The 24,944-nt window shown below is 40.4% G+C and overlaps 1 protein-coding gene across 2 annotated transcripts in view; it reads right to left on the reverse strand.

Moving 5' to 3' along the window:
* The window catches only part of eys (eyes shut homolog), a 176,142-nt gene that overhangs the window by 116,759 nt on the left and 34,439 nt on the right, over positions 1-24,944 (reverse strand). The window contains exons 9-21 of one of the 2 annotated variants that reach the window (XM_079363046.1): positions 24,107-24,246; positions 22,355-22,518; positions 21,946-22,199; positions 20,291-20,395; positions 15,959-16,081; positions 12,406-12,519; positions 10,415-10,537; positions 9,787-9,900; positions 8,934-9,167; positions 7,641-7,763; positions 7,420-7,533; positions 5,347-5,460; positions 3,338-3,451 (exon numbers count right to left, since the gene is read on the reverse strand). In XM_079363046.1, coding sequence (XP_079219172.1) covers positions 3,338-3,451; positions 5,347-5,460; positions 7,420-7,533; positions 7,641-7,763; positions 8,934-9,167; positions 9,787-9,900; positions 10,415-10,537; positions 12,406-12,519; positions 15,959-16,081; positions 20,291-20,395; positions 21,946-22,199; positions 22,355-22,518; positions 24,107-24,246 — 1,836 coding nt within the window. The remainder of the gene's footprint in view (positions 1-3,337; positions 3,452-5,346; positions 5,461-7,419; positions 7,534-7,640; positions 7,764-8,933; positions 9,168-9,786; positions 9,901-10,414; positions 10,538-12,405; positions 12,520-15,958; positions 16,082-20,290; positions 20,396-21,945; positions 22,200-22,354; positions 22,519-24,106; positions 24,247-24,944) is intronic. The other variant, XM_079363047.1, reaches the window with a different exon arrangement.

Consider the following 24,944-nt stretch of genomic DNA (forward strand, 5'->3'; position numbering starts at 1 on the left):
CTCCACAGGTGCAGATTACAATTATAGTCATATTCAAGTGAAAGATCATTTTTATTACTTCATACAAAGGTGGAGTAGTTGTCCTGAACAGGCCATCTCGTATAAGGCAAATATTCTCTTGCAGACACAGGCAACTGCTTGGGGTCCCAGGCCAGTCGAAGGCTCCCAAGGGCTGACAAACTTTCAACAATAGCAGTGGTTCAAAATGTGCACATTTTGCACTGACAGTGGGACACCTCCCTAAGGGGGCCCCATCTAACAGAGCTCCCTCTCTATGCCTTGCAAAGCATTGCACGCATATTTGCTGTGAAAAACTAACCAACGTTTGCCAATGAAAGTCAGAAAATGCAGAGGAATTATCTGTGTGGGAATGAAAAAACAGAAAGACGCAAAAAGGGAAAATAAAGCATCGGGACTCTGGCAGACATAATGGTGATGAAGAAAGGTTGGAAGGGCCCCCAATGAACTCTGGCTTAAGGCTGGGGGCCTAATTTACCACCAGCTCTCAATAAACTGTAATGTTTTCACTATAACTGCACTTCATTTGTGAGTGTTTTTGCAAAGAGTCATTTGAATGGAAAGGGGACCTTTGTGCCCCAAACGAATGCAACGCCACAAAAAAACACAAAATGTGAAAAAATATGCACAAACAGCGCCGGCCAAAAGGAGTGAACTTTTGCTACGTAGCATATCAAGGTTAGCATTAAATACCTTTTCTGGTGTTTTGTGACAACATCAGACAATGTCCCTGTTACCTAAACCATCGACGCAATCCTTTCGAGAATCAGGCCCAGAATGTGCAGAACTAAAAAGAAAACGCTAATCATGACACATCATAAATGTGTTATGCCTTGATTTTTCCACGCTACTAGGGATCATGTCTGAAAAAAGAGCCACATGAATTTAAAAAAAAAAACATTCTTAAAACATTTTCTATAAAAAGTGAAAGCACAAAAACTCTAATGAAAAGAGTTTCTAGTATGAATATTTTCATTTTCATTGCTTGATGTGAGTTGATTTTCTTTTTCTAATTTTAGAAAACATATGTATGCAAATAATTCAGCGACCCAAGAAAATCCAGTCTTTGTACGCCAGGTAATCACAGACAGATTTACTGGAAACTTTAAAATGTTAAATTATTCGTAGATCCGTAAAGTCATAAATGAATCCTGTTACTATAAATGCCATGTTTACAGGCACACAGCGTGAGAAGGAAGGAAGCAGGCTTCTGAGCCGTAGAGGACAAAGTATTCTTGCTCACTTTCAAGAGTCTTTTTCTCACATGCGTGATCTTTAACGAGGAAGACGAATGAAGTGCTGATTGGGTGTAACACCAATCTAGTGCAAGCAAAGGCTTCTGCTTTTCTGAGGTTTAGCATTGACCGAGTAGATTGGGATTGCTTCAAAGTTGGTGATTATTTCAAGGTGATGTAAAGTTACTTGGAAACAGAAGAGCAGCTGCATGTTTGGTACCGTGTGTATGTGTATTTTAGATTCTGTGTTCTGCTGCTTTCATAATCCAAACTGAGCAAACCACAATCAACACTCTGTTTTATTCACGGCTCCCTTTACCTTCGACTATGAAAAGCCACCACGTCATCTAATGGCCTCTGCTATGCCTTTAAGTAGTGAGGGTGTCACACAGGTAATCAACTGTGCCTATTTTATATGGTCTTTTAAATTACATCTTCACACTTCCATTTTCATCAAAGCCCTGATAATTCTCCTTGTGCTTTCAGCGGGTCTTTGAAGTGCCTTTTTTGTAAGATCCACATGCTTTTCTTCGGGAGTCATTTCGTCCTGGCCAATCTGCTGTAAAGCCATCATTTGTGAAGTGCAGGCCCGGCTGTTGTCTTTCCAGGGAGATCTCGCAGCCGTGGAGCTCATCAGATCTGTCAGAGTGGTCCTTGGGTTGTGACCAAGGTCCTTCTTGACTTTTGCTCGGTTTGTTAGGATGACTGTGACTAGGAACCGTCTGGCTGGCTGGCTGCTCGTTTTTCACATTTATTAACGATGGAGCGCTCTCCGCTCTGGTGAAATGTCACTGCTTAAATGTTATCTCCTGACAGGTCTTCATACTTACGTGAGTAGCTTGTTGGGAATAATAATCAGTAAATTGCAGCCAATAAATCCTAGTCAGAAAAAAATCATTATGTATAAAACATGGACTTGAGTGACCGCTAAAGAGTGTACACATCCAAGGAAAAGAGTCCATTTTGACAGCAGAAATAAACTTGTTTACAGCCTGGTTCAAAAAAGGAATCTCTCATTTATTGATCGGCAAAACTGTACTGGAAGTGATCCTTTTTTATAACCTATCCCCCTTCGATTTGATGAAGGATAAGAGAGCTCCATCAAAAGGCGAGTGGCTGATCTGACTGACAGGTGTCTGCATTACATTGTAGCCGTTTAGCAGGAAGAACAAGGCTCGCCCCAGCTCCGGCCCTTTGCCCGTTACCAAGCCGACCAAAACCATGTTGGAGAGAGAATTTCCACCTTGGCGATTGTGAACGATGGTCTGACAGAATATACACACTTTTACGCTGCTATGGAGTGGATTGCTGGAGCTCCTGAGAACTCATGTCTTGTAGGTTACTCAGGATTGTTGGTGGTGACGGCCTGCCTCTATGGACCCTTCTGTGTCAGTGTGTTAAAAGCCCTGCAGGCCTTATCCCGGCAGCAGAAGCCAGTCTCTCAAGTAGACAGAGCTGCCCCAACCCTCAGCGACGTGATCAAGCACCACTACCATCCGACATCTCTGACGCCCAGCCACCACTATCAGACTGTTATCCCTATAACCATTCACACATTGTGGGGAGTCGCCTCTTTCGATTAGTCTACACCCTGAATATAAGAAGAGCATACTTTTTAAGATATATTTCAAGGTAAAAAGGCCATCCTATATTTGGTCCAACACTGTAAGAGCCAAATAAAATATAATGAAACCTAGATTTCTGTTTTGAGAAGACAGTAATGATTTATTCAATCTGGTCTTATTCTCCTTATGTAAATTAATTCAAGCGCCAATGGTTTTCATTGATGTTAGGTTCGTCCATTACCTCTTATAACCCTGCTTTTTCCCATTGAACTGCAAAGACAAAGCTGCTCAGGTACAAAACCTCCATCCTCTAACTGAAGATATCACTGGTGTGGCTGAATCACCGACCATGGATAACATCCCTCTAATTACTCCAGATTTCTTTATTTAAGCACAGATACCAAATGAAGATGTACTCATTTCGGTGATACATGTGAAGTGAGTTCAGACAGGTGAAAATAATAGTATGTGGAGTTAATTAACTTTGCTTTTTGTCCCCGGTCCCTCAGCGCTCATTACCTTTAAATGGAGCCACACATTGGCAGAAGTAATTACCGGGCTGGTCAATGCAAGTGGCTCCGTTCTTGCAGGGAGATGAAGCACACTCATCAATGTCAAGCTCGCACTTTGTACCTTTGACAGAGAAGAACACAGATTGATAAATAAGCGATATGGAAGGGTCACTGACATTACATTTGGCAGCCCATGTTGAAATCAGAAAACTCATCACTGTAGGGTCTTGGAGTGGACTCAGTAGAGCTGCAGGGATTCTAAGTCTCATAAAGTGCTGTACTGTCCTGTATGATTGCACGCACTTCAGGCTTGTTTACATCACTGCTTTTCATACGAGTATAAAGTGGGAAGGAATCTGAGATAAACAACATGAAGTCTAAATAATGGGGTGTGTGCTTTGCAGATGAATCTTTTTTTCCTTGAGATTAGGCTCTTTAAAGTCTGCACACAAATGATGGGAGAGCAGATACAGGTCCACTGGAGGCCTGAGAACCACAATAAAGCCTTAAACGGGCTCGCTGTGGTGCTGAGAACCTCTTCACAGCCAGAAATCCATTTCTGTTATTTCTGAACACTCAGTGAAGTTTTCTTCAATGTATTATTCTCAGAAATGTTCATAAAAAAGACAAACTAGCCCTTCAAGATCCAGCGTGCAATCAATTCAGTTCTAATAAGGAAATGTTAAACAAGCTCTGTGGGAATTATTAGCAATTATTCAGCAACCGTCAGTGAGTATGTTGAAGCAGGAGGAAATACAGATTGCATCACAGCAGTATATGAAGAACAATAACTACCACAGATAACAGTCAACAACTGTGACATCAAACTATTTTGCTGTTTCTATATCATGAAGAAGAGCTTCTGATCCACTTTTTAAATAAACCTCTTCTAACAGCACTGCATCATGTTTTAATAAAGATGTGATCGTTTTAAACTTCTGTTTTAATTGGAGACATGAGAAGAATATACATGTAGCTGAATTTATTATTTCCCTTTGTGTTATGCAAATGACGCATGGCCAATACCGCGCAGTATTTTGGATTGCCTCGACTGCTTTAAAATATTGAACAAGTTGCTCTTTGTTCAGTGCAATGTAGTCCATCGAGCAAAAGTGCAAATGGAAATGGACGAGTTGTAAAAACTAGCGAGGAAGAGGCTCTCTTCAGCGATGTCCCGTTTCAGGGGAAACATCTTCGACGCACTCAGCCTACAAAACCTTCTGCTCGACAAAGGATTTCCTCTTAGTGTCACCAGCTGTTCCAGTCTTTAACCTATCGTTGTAAAGCACCGCTCCTGTGGCCTCGCAACCTGAACAGCTGCAACTGAACGAGCTAATATATAAGATAATTACACGACACAAGCTACTAAAAAGAGGCTAAGTTAAGCCCCTTTCATTTTTTTTAAACATTTGTAATACTGGCCTTTTCAACTGAGTAGTAATCACTTCATTATAAAGTGTACTTGTATGCAGTCCACCATCTTATTTAAAATGGATCTCAGGATATGGGAAAATTAGGACGGATTTGTTACCCCCTTTTGATGGGGCCTGATGAAAGTGGGACAACAGATTTGCTGTTGCTCATGCAGCTTTATGCTATGACTATCCATCTAAAATGCAAGCATACTAAAATGTTGACAGAAAAGTGTTACTAAGATATCTCATACCAGCTAAATATCCCTGCAGTAGCTCCTGTGTCAGCATGTCTGCACACATGTGTTAGCACTTAGCTCAAGGACCTGCGGTGGCTTGGTAAAGCTTTACAGAACGCCTCATAGAGCTTCTTAAAAATCTGTACAGAGGATGAACACACTCCTGTGCAATACTGCTAGCCTTTACTGAAAACTCTTTTCTGTAAGCCCCCCATCTTCTTATTTAATTTGGAGTCAAAGTACGACCCAAAGAGCTAAACACAGACAATTCCCTTATACCCTGCTACTGCTGCACAGTACATTTCGTTGATCTGAACGCAAACAAAGAGAGAATTTTCCCAAACACAGAAAATACATTCACTAACCTGTAAAGCCAGGCACGCAAACACACTGGTAGCCGTGAACAAGGTCGACACACGTGGCGTTGTGCCGACATGGTGAGGATACACACTCGTCTATGTTGACTTCACAGAGGGTCCCTGCAAAGAAATGATCAGAGTCTAAAAAGTGCCTTACTGTCTATTCAATTCATAACTTTTGATTATTTAATGCTTTCAAGACAGCTTCTGCTCATATCCCTTTCCATTTTAAAGACAACCGCAACGTCTCAAAGACTCTTAGAAATATTGAGGATTTGTGACACCTTGAGTGTGTTGGTTTAAAAAGGAGTTAAAAGAAGATAAACCTCAAACCATAAAACTTTACAATCCCATGGTACAGTTTTGGAAACTTAACTCTTCCTCTAAAAACAGTACAAGGAGATTGAGGTCTTTCTGTTGCTGTGTACTCATGATTGACAATTTCCTGTATATACTAACAGAAAAACTTATCGTAAATTATTGTAATGCAATGTATAGTCTGTTAAAAGAGAAACTACATCTCAGTTTACCTCCTTTTTTAAATAACATGCAGATGATTGCACGTGAACAAAGTGGTCAGTTACTTTTCCTCCGTCTTTTCACACATTCACCATCTCTTTAGGCTTTGAAGGAGGACGTTATATAATGTTAAACGTTGCAGCGATAAAACATGTTTGAATAACAGCAACACGCCAGATAATACCAGTGTACTGTTTGCACTGTTCTTGTAACACTACAAAGGAAACAGCTTGTTTAAGAACCTAATCTCCGTGTGGCCTGGATGTAGCCTGGAGGGTGGCAGGAGTTAGCTGTTGACACAATGAGGTTCTTTTAAAAGATGTTTCTCATACTGATGCCCTATGAAGTGAGAAACATTTCGATTTTCTAAAAGACCTCGGAGACGTCAAAAGATTTTTATCAATCAGGTTAGAACAGAAGTGCAGTTTCAGGGAAGTGACTACTGAAGGTTTTCTCTGTTGAGCGCTGCCATGTAAACACATCACTACTTCCTTCTGTCTGTTCTTAGTCTTAATAACCAGCCACTAAAATGAAGACAAAGTTCGACTATTACTCATAATGCAGGGTTAGGGCCTGTGTCACATAACGCTTTTTCTGAGTACGAGCTTCTTTTTCAAATGTTTTCAATGAGTAGAAAGCGTTTGGAACAGCAGGTAGCAACCTTGAGAAAAAAGTGCTCAAAGCGCTTTTACAACACATTTCCAACCTACATTTACACACTAATGATACCTGCACATGCAGGTAACGAAGCAGTGCAGTGTCTAATCCACTTAGCAGTGTAGAGACAGGTCAGACGTCAGCGCAAAAAGCACTTCTGAGCGCACACACAAACATTTAGGCTATTAACTAAGAGTTTGCTCTCTACACCCTGCTAATTACTGTTTCGTGATCACGAGTGAGGAGGTTCATGCTATAAGTGGGTAGCTGTGCTTTTATTAAAGGTTTATCATTCTGCTTTTAATGCACTGATTACAGTGACAGGACAGTGGACAAAGTCAGAAGACAAGGGAGAGACAGTGAGGAACAACACAGGTGAAAGGAGACAAAGGACCACAGCCTCAGCACACAGGTCACACAAACCATGCACCTAACCATAACCCTACGTATACTGCACCGTTAGAGGGGATTTTATTTCTTAGTGGGTTTTTTATTGATGGGATTTTTATCTTTTGTTTATAATATAAGTTTGTTATGCTTGAGGCTGAGAGAAAAGCATTTAGTCTTTTTTTAATGTTACAAAAGGAAAAAACAATGAATAAACAGAATCTTGTAATAACAATGTGTGTATGATGCAGATTCTCTTACACAGGGTAAGAGATGCTATTTAGTTCTTTTAAGTACTGTTGTTGTAGATGTTCAAAATGGGTGTCTCTTTACTGAAACACTCTGAGCATTACGGTAAGAGTATGTGTGGAAAAAGTTGAGTCAGTACTTCTTTCACCAGGGATTGTATTTTATGTATTTGCACTTATGTCGAGAATGTGTTTGCTCTTTCTACCTCCGGTCACAAAGTGGTGTCATGCAAACAAACACAGCCATGGTAAGAAGAGTATGATTTACCTGTTATTCCAAGGGGACACTTGCAGCTGAATGAGTCGAGCTCATCAATGCAGTTGCCTCCATTTCCACAAGGCTGGCTGAGACATTCATTCACTTCAATCTCGCAGCTATTTCCTGAGAAGAGCATGAAAGACTCACAATGCGCTGACACATTGCCTCAGTGAATCAAATGCCACCTTAGCTCGCAAGAGAAAAACAACTTCAAAATGGCTTTCACTTACCAATAAATCCAGGAGCACAGAAGCAATTGTAGCCATTCAGGATGTCTTTACAAATGCTCAGGACTCCACACGGCTTTTCTTCACAATCATCGATGTTTATCTCACAGAACTGGCCTGTTAAACCTGCAGAGAGAGGAAACAATGCTCGATAGGACTTCTCTCCCCTCAGAGGACGGATCTTTACAGTTATGCCTTTAGGATGATTTATGACGCTGCCTCGTAAAGATCTATAGTAATGATCATACGGTTAGTCCTAATAATGATTATTAACAACTGCAATATGTGATGAGGTGATTTTTGTCCTGTCTTTTCTTTCCTCTCAATGCATGCACCCATTTATAAAAGAGGAGCATTATAACATCTACAGCATCCTAAAAGAAGAAAGAATTCTGAACAGAAACACAACTCAAAGTTCAGACTAAACACTGGAGAATTATTTGCATATTCAGATGTGATGAGGATTGATTTATTCCCAGGGGGCTGTTGCACAGGCTAAGTGTTAGTTCTGGCTTCACTAAGCCCGACGTTAAAATGAGTCACATTCTAACATCAGTCACGTCGTTGCTTGGTTGCAGCACAGAGACGTAAAGGTGTGATGTCCAAACTAGTCAAAATATTGTAGCAATATTCCTGTAGCCAATCACGCTCACGCTTCCTCGTTTAGTGACTTTTCAAGAAACATATGTTGTTTCCACAGCAACGATAAACATGACAGGGCTGTTATCGCGGTGGCCTTGACAAGACACGTCCTGTTACAACTATAAGCTGAAGGATTCAGACTCTCTGACTGTTGGAAATATTTGCGAAAATGTAAAAAAAAATTGCAAAGGCTTCGTCAGTTTTTAATTAATTTAGATATCTTAGTGTAAACGTTCTACATATTGTACGTTTAAATTAAGTAGAGTTCATGTTTTTTTTTGGCTAATTCGACTTCATTATTAACGGAGATATTCTGCACTGTAACTCTGTCTAATGAGCTGAAGTTTGATCAGTATGGAAATATTCCTTCAAGGAAAAACCAATACATGACTTTTGATCCTAATGGGGCGAAAAGGCACGGAAACGTCATCGCTGCTTTGAAGTCAGCTCACGAACGGATGAAGTGAGCCTTGACATACACATTTTATAATGCCGTTACGTGGTGTTGCTTAAGGCCACAGAGAGTTGACTCCCACAGAGAAGGAAGCTGAATAAGTGAAAACATCCCACCGGGAGAATGTGTCTGCTGCGTAAATGATTAATTTGAGGAATTGCCTCCATTTGAAAGCAGGCTTTGCTGGACGGGGAACCTACCTGGTAAACAATCACACTTGAACCCTCCTGATAGATCCATACACGCTGAACCGTGTTGACACAGGCCATCAACACAGTGGTTTACGGGTGTTTTGCAGTACAGCCCGGTGTAGCCATGTTGACACACACATCTATAAGTATTTGCCAGCTCTTCACAGAGGAGGGTCCCCTCAGGGTCACACGGATTTGACACACAGAGGTTCACAGATGAGGAGCAGTCTTCGCCACGGTATCCTGTAAGAGGTGGGATCAAAGAAGTGACTGATGTGCTGTCTCTGCTCACTACAGTACACCTCCTCTCTTCCCAAGTCTGGCACATATCATGGATTGTGATTTCACGTTAGGCTGTCATTGCCACTGTTTTTCCTCACAGCTGATTTGCATATTTTATTCAGTCAGAGCCTCGAGCTCTAAAACCAAAGAAGGATTTCAGCAACAGCACCCAGCCTACAGTGGCTTTTTTTCAACCAATTGTAACTAATTTATGGATTCGTAAAATCTGTTTTTGTTTTTTTTTCTTTTTAAATGGTATTCACTTTGGCATAAAAATCTGTTATGGAAATATCACGGTAATCAATCAACAACACTAATATGTGTTACCAACATGTATTTACGGCTGGATTGAAGCAGAATAAACAAAGAGCAGTACATGACACTCTTTGGTTACAATGATTAGGCCTACAGAGCTTAATCTTAACAGAACTGAGCTCACTACTGCATGACTACATTTCTTGATTAAATTAAAGTAGAACTTACTAAGAAAGCAATGCCATGCTTGATTTGTATATAAAAAGACAGACTGAGCTGAACAAATTCAGAATCAATCGACTGCAGAACTGTGCACATGTAATACCTGGAAGGCATATACAGTGAGTTTCACCAGCTTCGTTGTGGGTGCAGGTCCCCCCATTTTGGCAGAAGACGACATCTGATGCACATGCAGAAACAGGTGTTGAGCAATTCTTACCTGAAAGGTAAATAGAGGAAGTAATTGGTTGACTCAAACCTATTCCAAGACATATTTTTGATCAATTAACCTCATCATACGTACACTTTTTTTTTTGGTATTATAGTGAAGGAGTGAGAGACAGACTGCTGTTACTGTAATTAAATCATGTGCAAGTTAATTAAAAGTCCTCCAAGCGGCACCTGTCATGTTTTGCTGGTTTGGAGGACAGTAGTGTAACCACCTGTAGCTTGCTTAAATATTTGCTATGTGGCAGTGTAGTGTATGTCAAATGTGAGCTAACATGTATGCGAGACAACATTTGTGGCATGCTGCTTGAGTAAGAAAAGTGTCATTCAGTAGATCCAGACAAATATATCTCTATTCTCCAGTTGGAGTCAGTCTAAAAACCGGTCAATTTGCTCTTGCTTTTAACAATGGCACCACTTGGGTTGTTATCACTGCTGAGGAGTCATCAATCTGCACCACATTCATTAAAGTCTAAACTATGAAAATGATGACATAGATAACTCACCAGAGAATCCCGAAGGACAGATGCACTCATAGTCTGCAACCAGGTCAATACATGTGGAGTTATTGGCGCAGTATCCTTGCAAACATTCATCATAGTTGATTTCACAGTTCAGCCCCCCAAAGCCTGGAATAAAGAGAGAAAGTAAAATCTCATCAGAGATGGTGTGTGGATGTCAGCAAACAGCAGACTTGAAAAGATACTAATTAGAATCAAATCGCACCCCGGAGCGATTTATTGCTGTCGTGAAATTTTACCCGACTTTCACTGCAAGCTCATCAAAAGTCGAGGAGTCCATAATACGGAGAGCAGCCTGCAACACTGTCTGTTTCAGGAAATAAATTATATTTGGTGTTACTGTGTGTCGACCGAGTTAACATTTTTTGCACAGCGAGTTATATCAGCACATCTGATGTTTTGAAAATAAAACGTTCAAGTCAGGAGGTAAAAGTGAGTGCTGCCAATTTCTGACATTTTAGTCCGCCATAAATGTATTCCACTGCATGGTCACGCTACAAAATGACTATCATTAGCACTGTCACACACTGCAGCTACAGGAGGCCCATGACTAATGCTTGGCTATCAGCACCATCGGTGCAGGTCAAATTCTCATCATTTCTCAAACTGACCATGGAACCAATTTCCACCTCTCTCCATCTCATAAAATTTCACAATTATCCCGACTTCATTAAAAATGCATAACAGCCTTCACCGCCGATCGAGGTTCAGTCAGAGGTATGTCTCACAGGTAAGATGTCAACTGGACCAAGAAATGATCGGAAAAAATGGCTGAGATTAATTCTGCTTATTGTAGAGATGCAATGACTTTATGTAAATGGGAAAACGTGACCTTCAACCCTGGAAACATGCGGATATATGAAATTAAAATCATCATGAATGAAAGGTAGCAGTCACCATCATGTGCTTCAAACACCTTTGTACGTGCGTATGTTCTGATCTGAGAGAAAACTTCGACAATAAGCTCACTTAGTTCCTGCTGTTTGGGCTTAAGACGGCAAATCAACACAATCACCTGGTGTGTTTGCTTGGACTAAATGCTATATGTTGTTATCAATATGGTTTTGGCAACAATAGAAGGTAAAGATCAAAATGTCTTTTACTTGCACAAGAAAAGTTGAATCCTGAATGTACGGTCCTGAGCTGCATGCAGGTAATCGTATCTGTTCTGTTTTTGGGTAACTTCAACAATCCCACAGATACAAAATAACCTTTAATGTAATGTGCAAGTCCCCAAAGTGCTGCTTTAGTTGGGACATCCAGATGGATCAGAATTGAAAGTCAATATGGAGAGAACACACAGAACAACATGCTGAACTCCACAAGAGCATGACCCAATCGTGGTCAAGCTTTGGACCAGGAAGCAGTACTAGAGTGGACAAAATACCTCAAAGGTACGAACAGATGCTGGACTTCCCAGACGCAGCTAATGTAATAGCTTTAACTAATGAAGAGTCTGACCGGCTAATCGGCCAGCTGATGATATCGGCTGATATTAGCTTGTCTAGCGACTGTTGGTATTGGCTAATTTCCTCACAGAGAAGCGCTGATATGATTTGATATATTCACCATTCAAATAGCAATTAATTAGAGTTTCATCGTATTACACTAGCAATTCTCTTTCACCTGCAGAGGGCACTATATGGTTTACAACGAGCATTATCACTCTGCATCTCCACAGACTGAAGATAGATCAAAAAAAAGATATCGGGCCGATATATAGGTATCAGATTCTTTCCCTCCTAAACTCTGACAACAGTGTCGCTTATCGGTCGGGCCCTACAAGTCAGTAACGAATGCTAATGTTCAGTGTAAATTATAACCCTATCAATCTAAATGCAAAGCTAAATCTGGAGGTGATTTGAAAAGAACCACAACTCCACGGCTCAGAGTTGCTGGCTGTACACAAAGGTCTGAATCTGCCACACAGTTGAATCAACTCGACTATTTGGAGAACTAATTGCTTTGCAACTTACCCTCTGAGCAGAAGCACCGATACTGGTTAATCCCGTCCACACAAATACCACCGTTATGGCATGGCTTGGACTTGCACTCATTGAGATTTATTTCACAGAACGAGCCTGAAAACCCTGCAGCATATGTAAAGAAGAAAGACGCTGTTATTGGGATTCTTTTGCTTGGTTTCATTCCTCAGTCAATTAGGATCAGCATGACTTTGTTTTCACAAACAAACACTGCTTTTCAAAGCTTGTATTGATTTAAAGAGCTTGCTGGGCACATGCAGACTCAGCTCACTGGATCATTTAATCATGTTTAATAAGAGCCAGTCATTGGCTTCCTGATGTATTACATTAAACAGGCCCAATGCAGTGATTTTTAAGATCTAAGTCAATCTATACAAAAGGGGAACCACATGAAAAATATTACATGCATCAGTGCACATGTGTAGAAGCCCTCACACCATATACACACTTACACACACCTACACGCCCACAGGCCAATAAAGAGAGATGTCAGCGTTTAAGGCGAATCGCTACTGCTGCTCCAAAGGCTGTCTGTGTGTTAACCACACACTCTCCTACCAAGGAGCATGTGTTGTGTCTGTGAATGATTCACATTGTCAGCCAAGTATTAGTCAGGGCTTACAGGTACTAAGATGCTCTCTCTGGTTGGAAATAGTGGAAAAAGAGGGGCGGCAGCAGCTCAGTCGGTCAGGACTTGGGTGCCCTTGAGCAAAGCACCAGACCCCCAACCGCTCTGGCTTGCTCCCTGTGTAACAGCCGCACTCTGACATCTCTCCAGTGCATGTGGACAGGTCCTTATTGTGCATGTGTGTGAGAAAAATATCTCTCATTAACAGAGTCTAAAAAGCAATTTCCCTCAGGGATTAATAAAGAATATACAAAAAAAAAGTAAAATAGAAAGAAAAGTCAGAATAGGCAGTTTTTAATCAGGAATAATACAGAAGCTATACAAAAAGGAGAACAACAAGCAGGCAAAAACAACTGCAATGCAAATTCCTTGGGTATATAAAACCACTTGCCAAGTGAAGCTCTTAATGACTAATTTTTTAGAGTTCAGGTACTTAAACAACACTTTAATTTACGTAAAACAAAAAGATCCAGCTGTCAGACATCATGTTGGGGTTACAATTACTTTAAAATATGATCTCCAAGACCGATTCACAAACGCACAAAACTTCTGAAAATGTCCTGAAATGTTCCGAGTAAGTTGTCTGTGTGAAGAAAAGCAGCTGAAAATGTTGCTTCTACTTCACCTGGAAATGTTTTCAGTCCTAGTTTGTTTCTGCAGGAAGTTGGGGTGGCTGATGTGTCAACGCAGAAACAAATATCAACAGGAAAGCGGGAGGTTGCGATTATGTTTTTATTCTGTGACCAGCATCCAACTGGTGCAATCTCTGTGCACGTAATGAAACCTGTTCCCAGGTATCTCCGTCTTCACTCTAATGAAATACTGTGAATATCTTGGACTACATGTAGTATTGATATGAAGGTAAGAAAAAACGACATGTCATCTGTTCGTTCATCTGTGTCACATTTAAAACATCATGACCTGCCTCTGTGAGGTGCATGTGTGACAGGCATGTCAGGATGATTTCAGGGGCAGCATGCCTGGAATGTTCTATGACAATGTGAAAAGTGAGAGTTTCAGTTGTGCAAAGAAAAGGAACGAATCATAGTGTTTTTAGGGCAAAAACAAAGAATACATATTTCATAATTCTGTACTTGTATTGATCAAGCAGAATTACCAATGCACTGCCCACCATTTTGAATCCATGTAACACTCTGACTTCACTGATGTGATTAAGTGCGAGAAGTGAACACTAGGTTAAAAAGACAGGCAAACGATATACAGTGGAGAAACACGTTTTGCAACATATTAGGTTGGCAAGCATTAGATAATGTGCATGCCAAGGCTGCCGACCTGAAGCACCGAGACAAGACAGCATCTCACAGTTTGCCCTTGAGAAGCGATCTGGGAGAGCAGCTCGCCGCAGGTTGCTTTCATTTACATAGGAAATCACTCACAATCCTTCACTCTGACATCTGCCGAGCATAAGTGCAACAGGAGTAATGGAGTTACTGTTATTGATTGGGTTACATGAACTTCTGTGTAATAGCCATTCATTTGGAAAGAGATAGCAGAGCTGGTGTGGAGTCGTGTCGACTGAATTATGATTGGCTTGGCAGGGAAAATATTTTTATTTCAAGTACCGTAACCTCACCGAGGAATAAGCTGCCTGACTTCCTGTGCATGTACACACGATGTAGCGCTGGCACTCTGTCACTTACTGCACATATATCCTGCCCTTGCAGAACTCTGAAGCCTGCTTACCCCTGGCAGGGCTCACAGTATCTAGCAGGTCAAGCCTTTTCTACTTACAGCTGTGTTATCCCTGTCACTGCTGGCAACTGCTGCTGTGATAACACTGTCATCCTCATGGAGGGGAATCAGGGGGACGCGACTGACACGCAAACAAAATAGTGTTTTTGCAGGAACTGTCAAGTTAATCTGTGTAAATGAGCAGTAGCGTGAGATTATGCATACAACAACCTCTATCCAAGGGTCTGTGGTTTATAAAGTATTAAAAGCTGGAGAGATGTTCAAGCCCCTTCAAGCTAATTTTAGATTTTCTTTATTGTGCTATAAAATTGATTGCCTTTACTTCGTTTGCAGTTAAAAAGGTGTTAAATTATTCTATTCTATTTTTGTAGTATTTTTCTGTTGTTTAGCATGAGAACTTTTTAAGACACGTTTGCCTTTATTAGATGGGACAGCCGAAGAGAGAGCAGAAATGTTAGTAGCAAAGAATGAGGGATGTCATGCATCAAAGGGCCGAAATCGCAGTTGAACCGGCCACCGCGGTGAGGACAACAGCCTCCACGATAAATTAACTCTAGAGCAAAGATGACATGGAAGGACATGTGCTTTTTTCATGAGAACAACAGAGAAATGTTGATATGAAGTACATAAAAGACCTGATTTAATGTTTAGATTTAATGTGCAGCATCCTTGGCCAGATTATCAGAGTAGAGAAAGAGCAGTGAGAGGAAACATAACAAACACTAAAACACGTTTTATACTGTCCTTGCAAGGAGTAGCAGACCTTCAAGGCTCGACAGTAAACTAACAAGTGTAAGTCCTCCAAAAAAAATGCAAACAAAGCGTAACTTTTCTTTTACTTACTTTGACTCTGAATATTTGTTTGGCATTGTGTCAAATTATATCTTTGTATTTTGTTGTAAATGACGCTGCCTGATTCACAAAAGTTCTATTAATCAGTCAGTCAATCAATCCCTGCTGCACAGACTCAATGCTCCGAATGCGCATTATATCAACTCCTGTCACTGGGTCATTTTGGCCTCAACTTTGTACAACTGGAAGAAGTTGTGCAACACTGTCCTTATTTATACACACTCTACGGTCCATGTAATAATGTAGCTCTGGTAGATAGATAGATGTACTTTATGTATCCCAAACTAGGAAATTATTAAGTAAAGCTGCATTAATACAATAACACATGTTTCAGGTAATCCTCATACTCACCACTTTCACATATGCAAGAGACGTTCTGTCCATCCTTGCTCTCAGAGCATATAAACGTATGTTCACTGCACAATCCAAACGAACAAAGGTCAATGTCCACGGAGCAGTCTTTCCCCTTGAACCCTGCAGTGAAAAATTAAATGAACGCAAGGGAAGAAAACCTTGTGAAATATGAAACAGACCTGTACAAAAAACAGCATAATAAGACCCATTATGTGACGCATGTAAATATATATTTATATATATATTGTGTGGCTTTCTGCTTTATAAGGTCAGAGGACCTTTTCTTTCGCAGATTAATGGAGGTATTGATTCTTCCCCTTGCAATCTACCTGCTATGCAGTATGCTAATTGAGTGAATCATTGACAGAGACCTACCCTAGCAAACTGATCTATATCACATTTATCTGGTCCACCAAATGCACGTCTGCATGTCACTGATAGATACCCCTGTCAATATCTATTGTTGTAAATAAAGCTCAGACAGATGGTGAGGTATATGTCATTACTGTTGGAACAATTGAGGATGACATGAAGGGGGAATCATGAAATTGATTATTGTGTTTATTTCAGTGACGTCACACAGGGAACAGTAAGACACTTCGGTTAAAAAAAGGAAGGTATTTTTGCTCCAATGTATACATTTGCAAAGGCTTGAAATTTTACTTAGAGTCGTGGAACTTTTTTTTAATTTTTTTTTTTTTAAAGTAATTTTTTGGGGCCATTTTAAATTTATTAGATATGACAGCTGAAGAGAGACAGGAAACGTTGGGAGGAGAGAGAAGGGAGGTGTTGTGCAGGAACAGGTTCAATCCCAAGGTTACTGTGGTGAAGATTACGTACCGTCATATTAGAATGTGTTTTTCCTGTTGTAAGTAGCTTTTGACTTTCTTCATCGTGGCTCTGATCCAGAGCAGCATACTTTACATCAACACATCTATCTAGATGTTTGATGACCTTCCAACTACCTTTTTCTCATCATATTATGTATTGCCCCGACTAGTTAATGAACAGCTATTGCCTCCAACAGAGTGTTTCAGAAGTGTTTAATAACCAATTGTGCATGCAATTCACTCGGAGGTTAATGTTGCATGAAGGAGTGTCACATTTACAGTGTCAAATGCTCCAAATGGGACTTTCTTTTTCTACCTGACAGCTACGAGAGGCTCAGCCAAACTGTGCTGCAAAGAGAACAGAAAGTACCAAAAAAAATGTAAATAGAAATCTCAAAGTTTAAAGTCAACAAAAAATGCCGTGATGTATTGTTGAATGCATTAAACTGAAGCCAATCTATACTCATGTTCAGTGGTTGATGGTAACACTCATGGGTCATAACTACTACCCCTTGGCCTGGATTAATGCCATTCATCAGCATGTTTAATCATATCTCTCATCAATGTTCTGGTCGCTTCACTGAGCTGAAAATCATGTTCTTGGATCTAAACTCTCAAATTAAGTTTAACAAATAAAAAGGGTTTGTACAATAATGAAACCTGCATGTAGCATGTAAGCTCATTACCTCCTTTGAGAGGTTATATTGGAATAAAATTGAGTGCAACGATGGATGGTGGGTCGACTCCCCGGGCAATAAGTAATCAGACCGTTTTAGGTTTTTTTGTACCTGGCTTTAAACATGTTTATTTATGGTGTTAAGGCTTTTTTGATTGTGGTGTAGTACGTGACTTCCGGGGCTCTCGAAGTCAGCATTAAATGGACACTTGGCAAACTGCAGGATTTTTAACATTTTCCTCCACTGGTAGTTTCTGCTTGAACAATGAAATTAGTGTTTTATTGTTTTCTGACTTGATGAAGTAATATTTATATTTAATAATTTCTCTTCACTTTTTGAGTTACCTGGCTGATGTGCTCTACTTCCTGATTTAAACAAAAAGATGAGACTGAAGGTGGAGCCTTGCTTTCTGGAAGAGGATAGCACTTATCTCATCCTCCGCTATGTGCTATTATTGTTTTGGTCAGCTGGCTCAGACATTCTCCCTCTGTTCAGTGTGTTAGTAGAGTTCATATCATGCTCAGTAAAGACTCTTTTTTTAGTAAAGTAATAGTATTTTTTCTTTTTTAAAAAGCCCTTTACTTATATATTTTACTATTTGGATTTTAAAAACATTGTTTTGAATAAAGAAGCCTCATATTTCAACTTGTTTCTCTTACCTTGACCACTTGGTCAGCAACATTTTACATAAAAAAAACAACAACATATATTTATAGGACTTGGATCAAACACAGGACCTTTAAAAATAGTGATACTGTACTCCTTCTGACCCTTTTTCAGGGACAAGCAAGCAAACCTGATACACCATCCATCTCACTGAATTACTGAAAGGATAAAGTAATCAAATACATCTGTCTATAAATCTGTCGATTAAATCAAAACCATAATGGAAGTTTTACACACACATCGGTGTTCTGTTTTTTCCCTAAATCTAATTAGAGCAAAATGCAGGATGGTAATAAGGGCAGATTATCTAGAGAGATGCATTTACTGCACCCATTATGTCATAAAAACACACCACGTAACAGGTGCTGCACATGTTTCCAGGCAGTAACTGTTTTAATGACTTTACCTGCATGTGTGATGATTTAGTGTGCCATAAAGCAGAGGGATGTTTAGCTGAGGGAGGTGCACAGGCGGAGGGCTAAAAAGCTCAACGTCGACTCAACAGTGGGAGGATTTTCTTTCTGAGCACAGGTTAAAGGACGTTGGTTCATAAGTGTTGATCTGCAAAAGAAATACAGAGCCTGTATTGTTGTTTTGCTTCTTGTAATGTCCTTTCTTGGAGCTACTTCAAGTGCTTTAAAATATTTATAAGCGAAAGGTAATTTAGGTTTTGTGAGTTATTATTTGGCTTTTATTGTTTTTATTTTAGATTTCCCTGTAACATTTCTCAAACATTTAACCTATGACCAGGTGTTGGCCCTCTTTGACCTTCAGGCCCTTTCTAAACGTACATTGTTGACCATCATACACATGATGCCGGGGCTAAAGCCTTAAGTTTCTTTTAAAGCGATACTGCAAAGAAAGGATTGAAAGGTTAAAGAAATAATTTCTCTGGTCTGTGGCAGAGTGCTCTGTGTGTGTCCTTTACACCTTTGTTCCCTTTCAAATATTAGTTTGTACCTCCCCTCCTGTGTGATGAGGTTGTTTGCGATGGAATGTGACATTGGACTTGTATTGCCAAGTGGGCCGACTATGGCCCTCTGACTCGTGCAATCAAGCAGTGATTAGCTATTTCATTACCAGTGAAATCAGCCACACTCTGAGGACTGCAACACTACTTTCTATTACAGACTGAATATGGATCCTTTGAAGAACATGTGTTCTAAAATGCCATACATTTAGATTTGTAAAAACATGGGGAACCTTAATTAAAACACCAGTAAGTAAGACATCCTGTCCTTCAACAACTCCACTGGCTCCCTTTAAAGTATCGCATTTACTACAGTATAACGTTCTCCACTTTCAAGGCTCTCCATAACCTCGCACCACTGCACCTTTCTGATCTCCTTCACACCTAAACACCCTTCGGGGCTCTCTGTTCTGCCTCCTCCAAGCTCCTCACCACACCTCCTGCCCGCCTTTTATCACTGGGGTTTCGAGCCTTTAGCAGAAATTGCCTTGCCGTTGTTTTTAGCACATCTAACCTACAGAAAGGACAGTGCATTTGTGGTGGGGAGAGGCTGAAGAGGTTTTATGTACACTGGTCCCACTGAAAACCGGCCCAAATGCATGTGTGAGTTGGGAAGAGAGAAAAAGCAAGCTGGTGCCCAAGGGATCTTGACTGATGCAGCTTCGCCAGCCAATCTGTCCTATGTGAAAACCAAGCAAACGTTTGCTGTGTGTCATACAGAGAAGTCAAAATGTCATTGTAAATTGTGCAGAATTGTACAGCCTCATATGTGCCAGACTTGTGGGAATTGCTGTTCAGCGCTCAGAGTTTTCCAAAGGCGGTCCAAAGAGATTCAGTTTAGGCAACATCTGATCAGAGATGTCATGTTGACATGCATTTAGCAAGAAACAGCAACCTTCTAAAGTGGATTTTTTTTTTTTTTATCTTTGGTCATGATGCACATTTATATTTTCTATGGGACTTGTTTATTAAATGAAATTCAACATTTCATTTCCAGAGATACTCTATAATTCTTTATTGCGCTATTTTAAGAGGCACATTAGTCACATACGTTAAACAGACAAGTGTATGAACAAAAAAAGAACAAAACCTCTTCATGCATCCCCAAGGTACACAGTACACAGAAAATTAATGGCATGATATTTTTATAAACATGTTCAATACAACACAAGAATTTGGTACTTACCCAGCGGACAATGACAAATGTAGTCATTTATCAGATCTATACACGAGCCTCCATTTAGACAAGGCTGCGACCAGCAATCATTTACATTCACGGAGCAGGACCGTCCTGCAGGGAGAAACAAACAAACTCTATTCATTTCTGTCACTGGGAATACAGCTTAAAATATGTTTACACTAACACACTTTCTGCCACTGTGGACATGTTGGAATGATTGGAAAATAAATTAAAGTTGCAGTGCAGTAATAGGTGAATATTAATTGTAGCCATAGCAACATTTACCACACATTCACCCCATACTTGTTTGTTTGAAAATTGTAATTTATTGACGTCAGAGGGAGTTTATTACCTGTAATTCTACAGGCTCAAACTGTGATTGAACGATAATGTGTTCAGCTTGTTGAATGCAAAAACGGTCCAACCTCAGTTCTTGTATCCTTTGGGCGAAAGGTAAATGTAGAATACTTTCAATGTTTTACTGACACATTTAAAGCCCCACTAGGCTTGGCCCCTGGCGATATTTTAGCCTGCTAAGTCCTCTATGAACTGCAGAGCTCATAGAGAACTACCAACCTGACAACCTCAGGCACTGCTCCTCTCCCTGCACTCCTGTCTCCACCAAAGGTAATTGTGCTTTTGCCATCATGACCCAACACACTGGAAAGTGCTCTGCTAATCATGCACTGTAAGATCCTCACATAATTAAGGTAGCTGCTGACAGTACCTCCGAGTCTAGATATGCAGCACAAGCACACGGTCTATGGTAGTGTGACAGGTTGTTATGCCAGCATGTATTAATGAATTTATCAGCTTACATATTTCTGTTCCTCGGTTTAATTTGGACCTTTCCAATACACATGGCTCATAAAAGAAAAGAAAAGGAAAGTTAGAGTGCCAAATGTCTTAGATGTCAAACTATCTTAAATTGATATTATAGGTAATGCCCTGTTTGCTCCAAGTGGCCCATTTCAGTTTGGTTTGTCCATTTCCACTTTAAAAAGCAGGGAATAGTACCAAAATAAGCAATCCTATTTTTTAACTATTGAAGCGCCAGGCGCACTGATCCAACCCTAAGGGTCCAGCAAGACACACGACAGTTCATTGATTGGTTGAAATAATCTTCACCTCACTTGCATTAATAAGGGACAAACACAAAATGTGCCATGTTTAAATATCCCCTGGACTTCAAGAAAGTTTGGTTGGCTGTCAGCGTGTAGCACTGCCTAGCTCGTCCATCGGGCGGTGAAACGCTGGATCTTTTGTAATGCTACTTTAGTCAGAACACCTCGCGAGTGCATGTAACATTTCTGTCAGGACCGAAAGACAAATTCAACCAAAATCTTAAAAAGTGGATCTGGATCAAATTAACAATCCTGCCTTAGGAAGGAAACCATGGTTTACCCTAACTGTTCCCATTACTTCTTCTATGTATAACTGGCATATTTGGAGTCACCACTTTTACATCTTAAGTTCAAATACAAAATATCTATCATCTGTTTAATGATCTTCATGCTCAAGAAGCTATACCAACGCAGCACATTCTTGGCTTTTAATTCCTCACAATAGACTAACAACCTGCTGTGAAAAGCTGAGATTCCTGTGGCTGGCCGTACTAATGGCTTTAAATAGGCTCACATTCATATCAGATGGTCTCATACCCTCAAACCCCGGGGGACAGTGGCACCGATAATCACTGATTAGGTCCACACAGGTGGCGCCGCCCGCACAGGGGAAGCTGTTGCACTCATTTGTTTCCAGTTCACAGAGCGAGCCTTCGTATCCGAGCATGCAGCGGCAGGTAAAGTTATTCCGCTGGTTCACGCAGACACCGTGTTCAGAGCAGTGATGACCAACACAGTAATCAATGTCCTCCTCACAGTAGACACCTTTGTATCCTCTGGGGCAAAGGCAGCTATGGACACAATAAAGAGAATGTCTTAATACTGCATAGAGTTGGAAGAAGTCTTTCAAGCCTGAGGGGAGAGAACAGTAAATGTCACGACTTTTACAATCATTGACATTCTCCTGCATGAACAGCCTGAAGAAAAGCAGGATTCCAAAGCTCACCTGTAGCCATCAACCTCGTCCACACAGGTACCTCCATTTTGACACCAATGCTGAACACAATCATTGACATTTATACGGCAGTTCTGACCGGTCCAACCAGGTGCACATATACAGGTGTATTTGCTGGCGTTATTCAGCACGCAGCGTCCTCCGTTGGCACATGGCTGTTTAAAAAAAAAAAAAACATTAGATAAACGTGTCAACATGGAATTGCTTTATTTGGTGTCTTAATATCTTAGATTAGAGAGAGCCTACGCTGGTTAAAATGTCACCAATATATGAGAATGAAACCTGGAGACATTTCCTGCTCCTGGCAGCCTCAAATTAAGCTTCATCACAGCCATCTGACTCACTCATGAATACAGATTCATGGTTTTATTCTGGCTTCTCTCAGTGTTATGTGGAGCATCTAAATCATGTCTTACAAGACTGGATCAACGCTAGTCAAGGGCTAAACCTCCCCAAGTGTTCTCTGTAACAGAACAGATGTGCCTGCTAGCTGCTACATGTGTATACTTAAAGGAGGGTAAACAAAGGGGAAGAGGAAGAGTCGGCTTCTAGGAAGGTGTATTATGCAGCCATCATGGCGTTTCTGTAAGGGAGCCAACAGCAGCCTTTCTCCACAGTGAGTGATCATCTCAACCTGTCATCTGAAGAAGCTCCCCTCTTCACGTGGCAGATTCAAAAATACAGACATTGCATATCTTCAGATGCACTCATCCGTTTCGATGGCAGGAGGCCTTTTCATTCCTGTAAATGTGCTCCTCGTGTAGGCATGCCAGAAGCAAGAAAACCTGGCAAAAATGAGATCAATTCCAGCTTTTTCATTTTTTTCCCCTGATATTTTGCAAGGAAAGTGCCAAAGCTTTTTTTTTCTTTTTGTTTTCGCTTTGACCATGAATCCTTGAAAATCTGGAAGACATGTCAAACATGCTTCTGTGGAATAATCAGAAAACCTATACAGTGTGTTAATATATTTAGAGGCAGGCCACAGTTCACAATCGTTCACTTAACAACAGCTCAGTATTGATTAAATTCATTGAAGCATTTCCAATTGAACATTAATCAGAAGAAAGCAGAAAATTCCCTCATTAGTCAGAGTTAAATACAGATTTCTTCCTGGGTAAACCAACATACTCTGCAGCTTCAGCACCAGCTGATCGCCGTGTTTATGGATCATGGCATTTGTTGTCAAATTTCTTGTGGGAGTTCTTGTTATCCCTGCTTGTATAACAAAGGATTACCACGTTTTATAAATGACATACTGAATGAATACGTGGTACCTTTTAGTTTTTGGCTTTAACATTCAGTTCATGGTGGGAGTTGGAGTTTGCAGATCTCATTTAAAACCCCTCAAAGATTTAGCTTTCCGTTTTTGTAAGCAATAATGGTTTGATTGAGTTCTAATTAAAGACCGATTAATCGACAGCTCTCGCCCCGCTTTCTGACTCTCTCTGCTGTCTTGTCTAAATAACGACGGCATTCTGTTAAGACTTCTTAAGACAAAAACCATCAAACTATTTGTTCGCTGGCTTTTAGTGGAAACTCATCTGAATAAAATAGGTCACAAAATGACACTAAAGAAGCTCATTATTGTTCCCTGCTGTTGTGATCATGTTGCTGCGTTGATGTAAATAAACAAAAGACAGAGTTCTCTTTAAAAATGCATAGATCTAAAGAGGACTCATTCAAAGGTGGGTGCAGAACAGCAGAAGAAGAGAACAGTGAAACGGTTAAAGAGGCTTTACTTACTTGGAGGTTTTGAGGACAAGGTACACGGCAGGTGAATTCAAGGCCAGCTGGGAGATCCAAACACTGAGTACTGGATGGACATGTGTTGTTGGGTAGAGCACAAGCGTCGATGTCAACTTCACAATTGCTTCCCATAAAACCTAAAATGGAAAAACAAATGAAGTAACTGATGCAACTCAACCAGAAGAATAGTCTGCATTAAAGGGGACTTTATTAAAGACAGAATGTGTGACTTTTTTAACCAGTAGTTGTCGCCCTTGAGCACCAGCATGAAACCAGAAACTGCTCACTGCTCTTTTTTTCTGAAATTCTTTAGTCCTCTCAGATTTAGTTTTTTAATCCATTCCAAGTCATTGTTTTCTCCAATCCAAAGACGCCAAAAGAAAAGGTCGTAAGGACAATCTTTAGTTTCATCAAAAGTAAGATGACATTGGGAATTATATCACATCTGCATATATAGATTTTACATTTGATGAATAGACAGATGATAATTCTGTCAGGTTCAGACGAATGTAAATTGTGCTTTAGCTTAAATAAAAAGATTAATTCTATTAGGGAAACATGCATTATTAAGTTGCTATGACATGATAGATTCAGCAGCAGGTCGGACTTAGAGAGCGACAGCAGTAACACAGCAACTTAAATTCTAACCATGTACCACGACTTTGCTTGGTGCGGTGGTCCTAAACTCACCAGCGATTTTCTTATAAGGAGGAAGTCACTTCACCATGAGAAGACGCAGCAGATGAGGCACATGAGCAGAAGAGGCTTAGGTTTACTGAGATAACAGATGAGATTTAACAGCAAGGCTGGAAAGCCAGCGCTCACCCTGAGGAAT

Source organism: Symphodus melops (genome assembly GCF_947650265.1).
Source record: "Symphodus melops genome assembly, chromosome: 15".
Classification (NCBI taxonomy): Eukaryota; Metazoa; Chordata; class Actinopteri; order Labriformes; family Labridae; genus Symphodus; species Symphodus melops.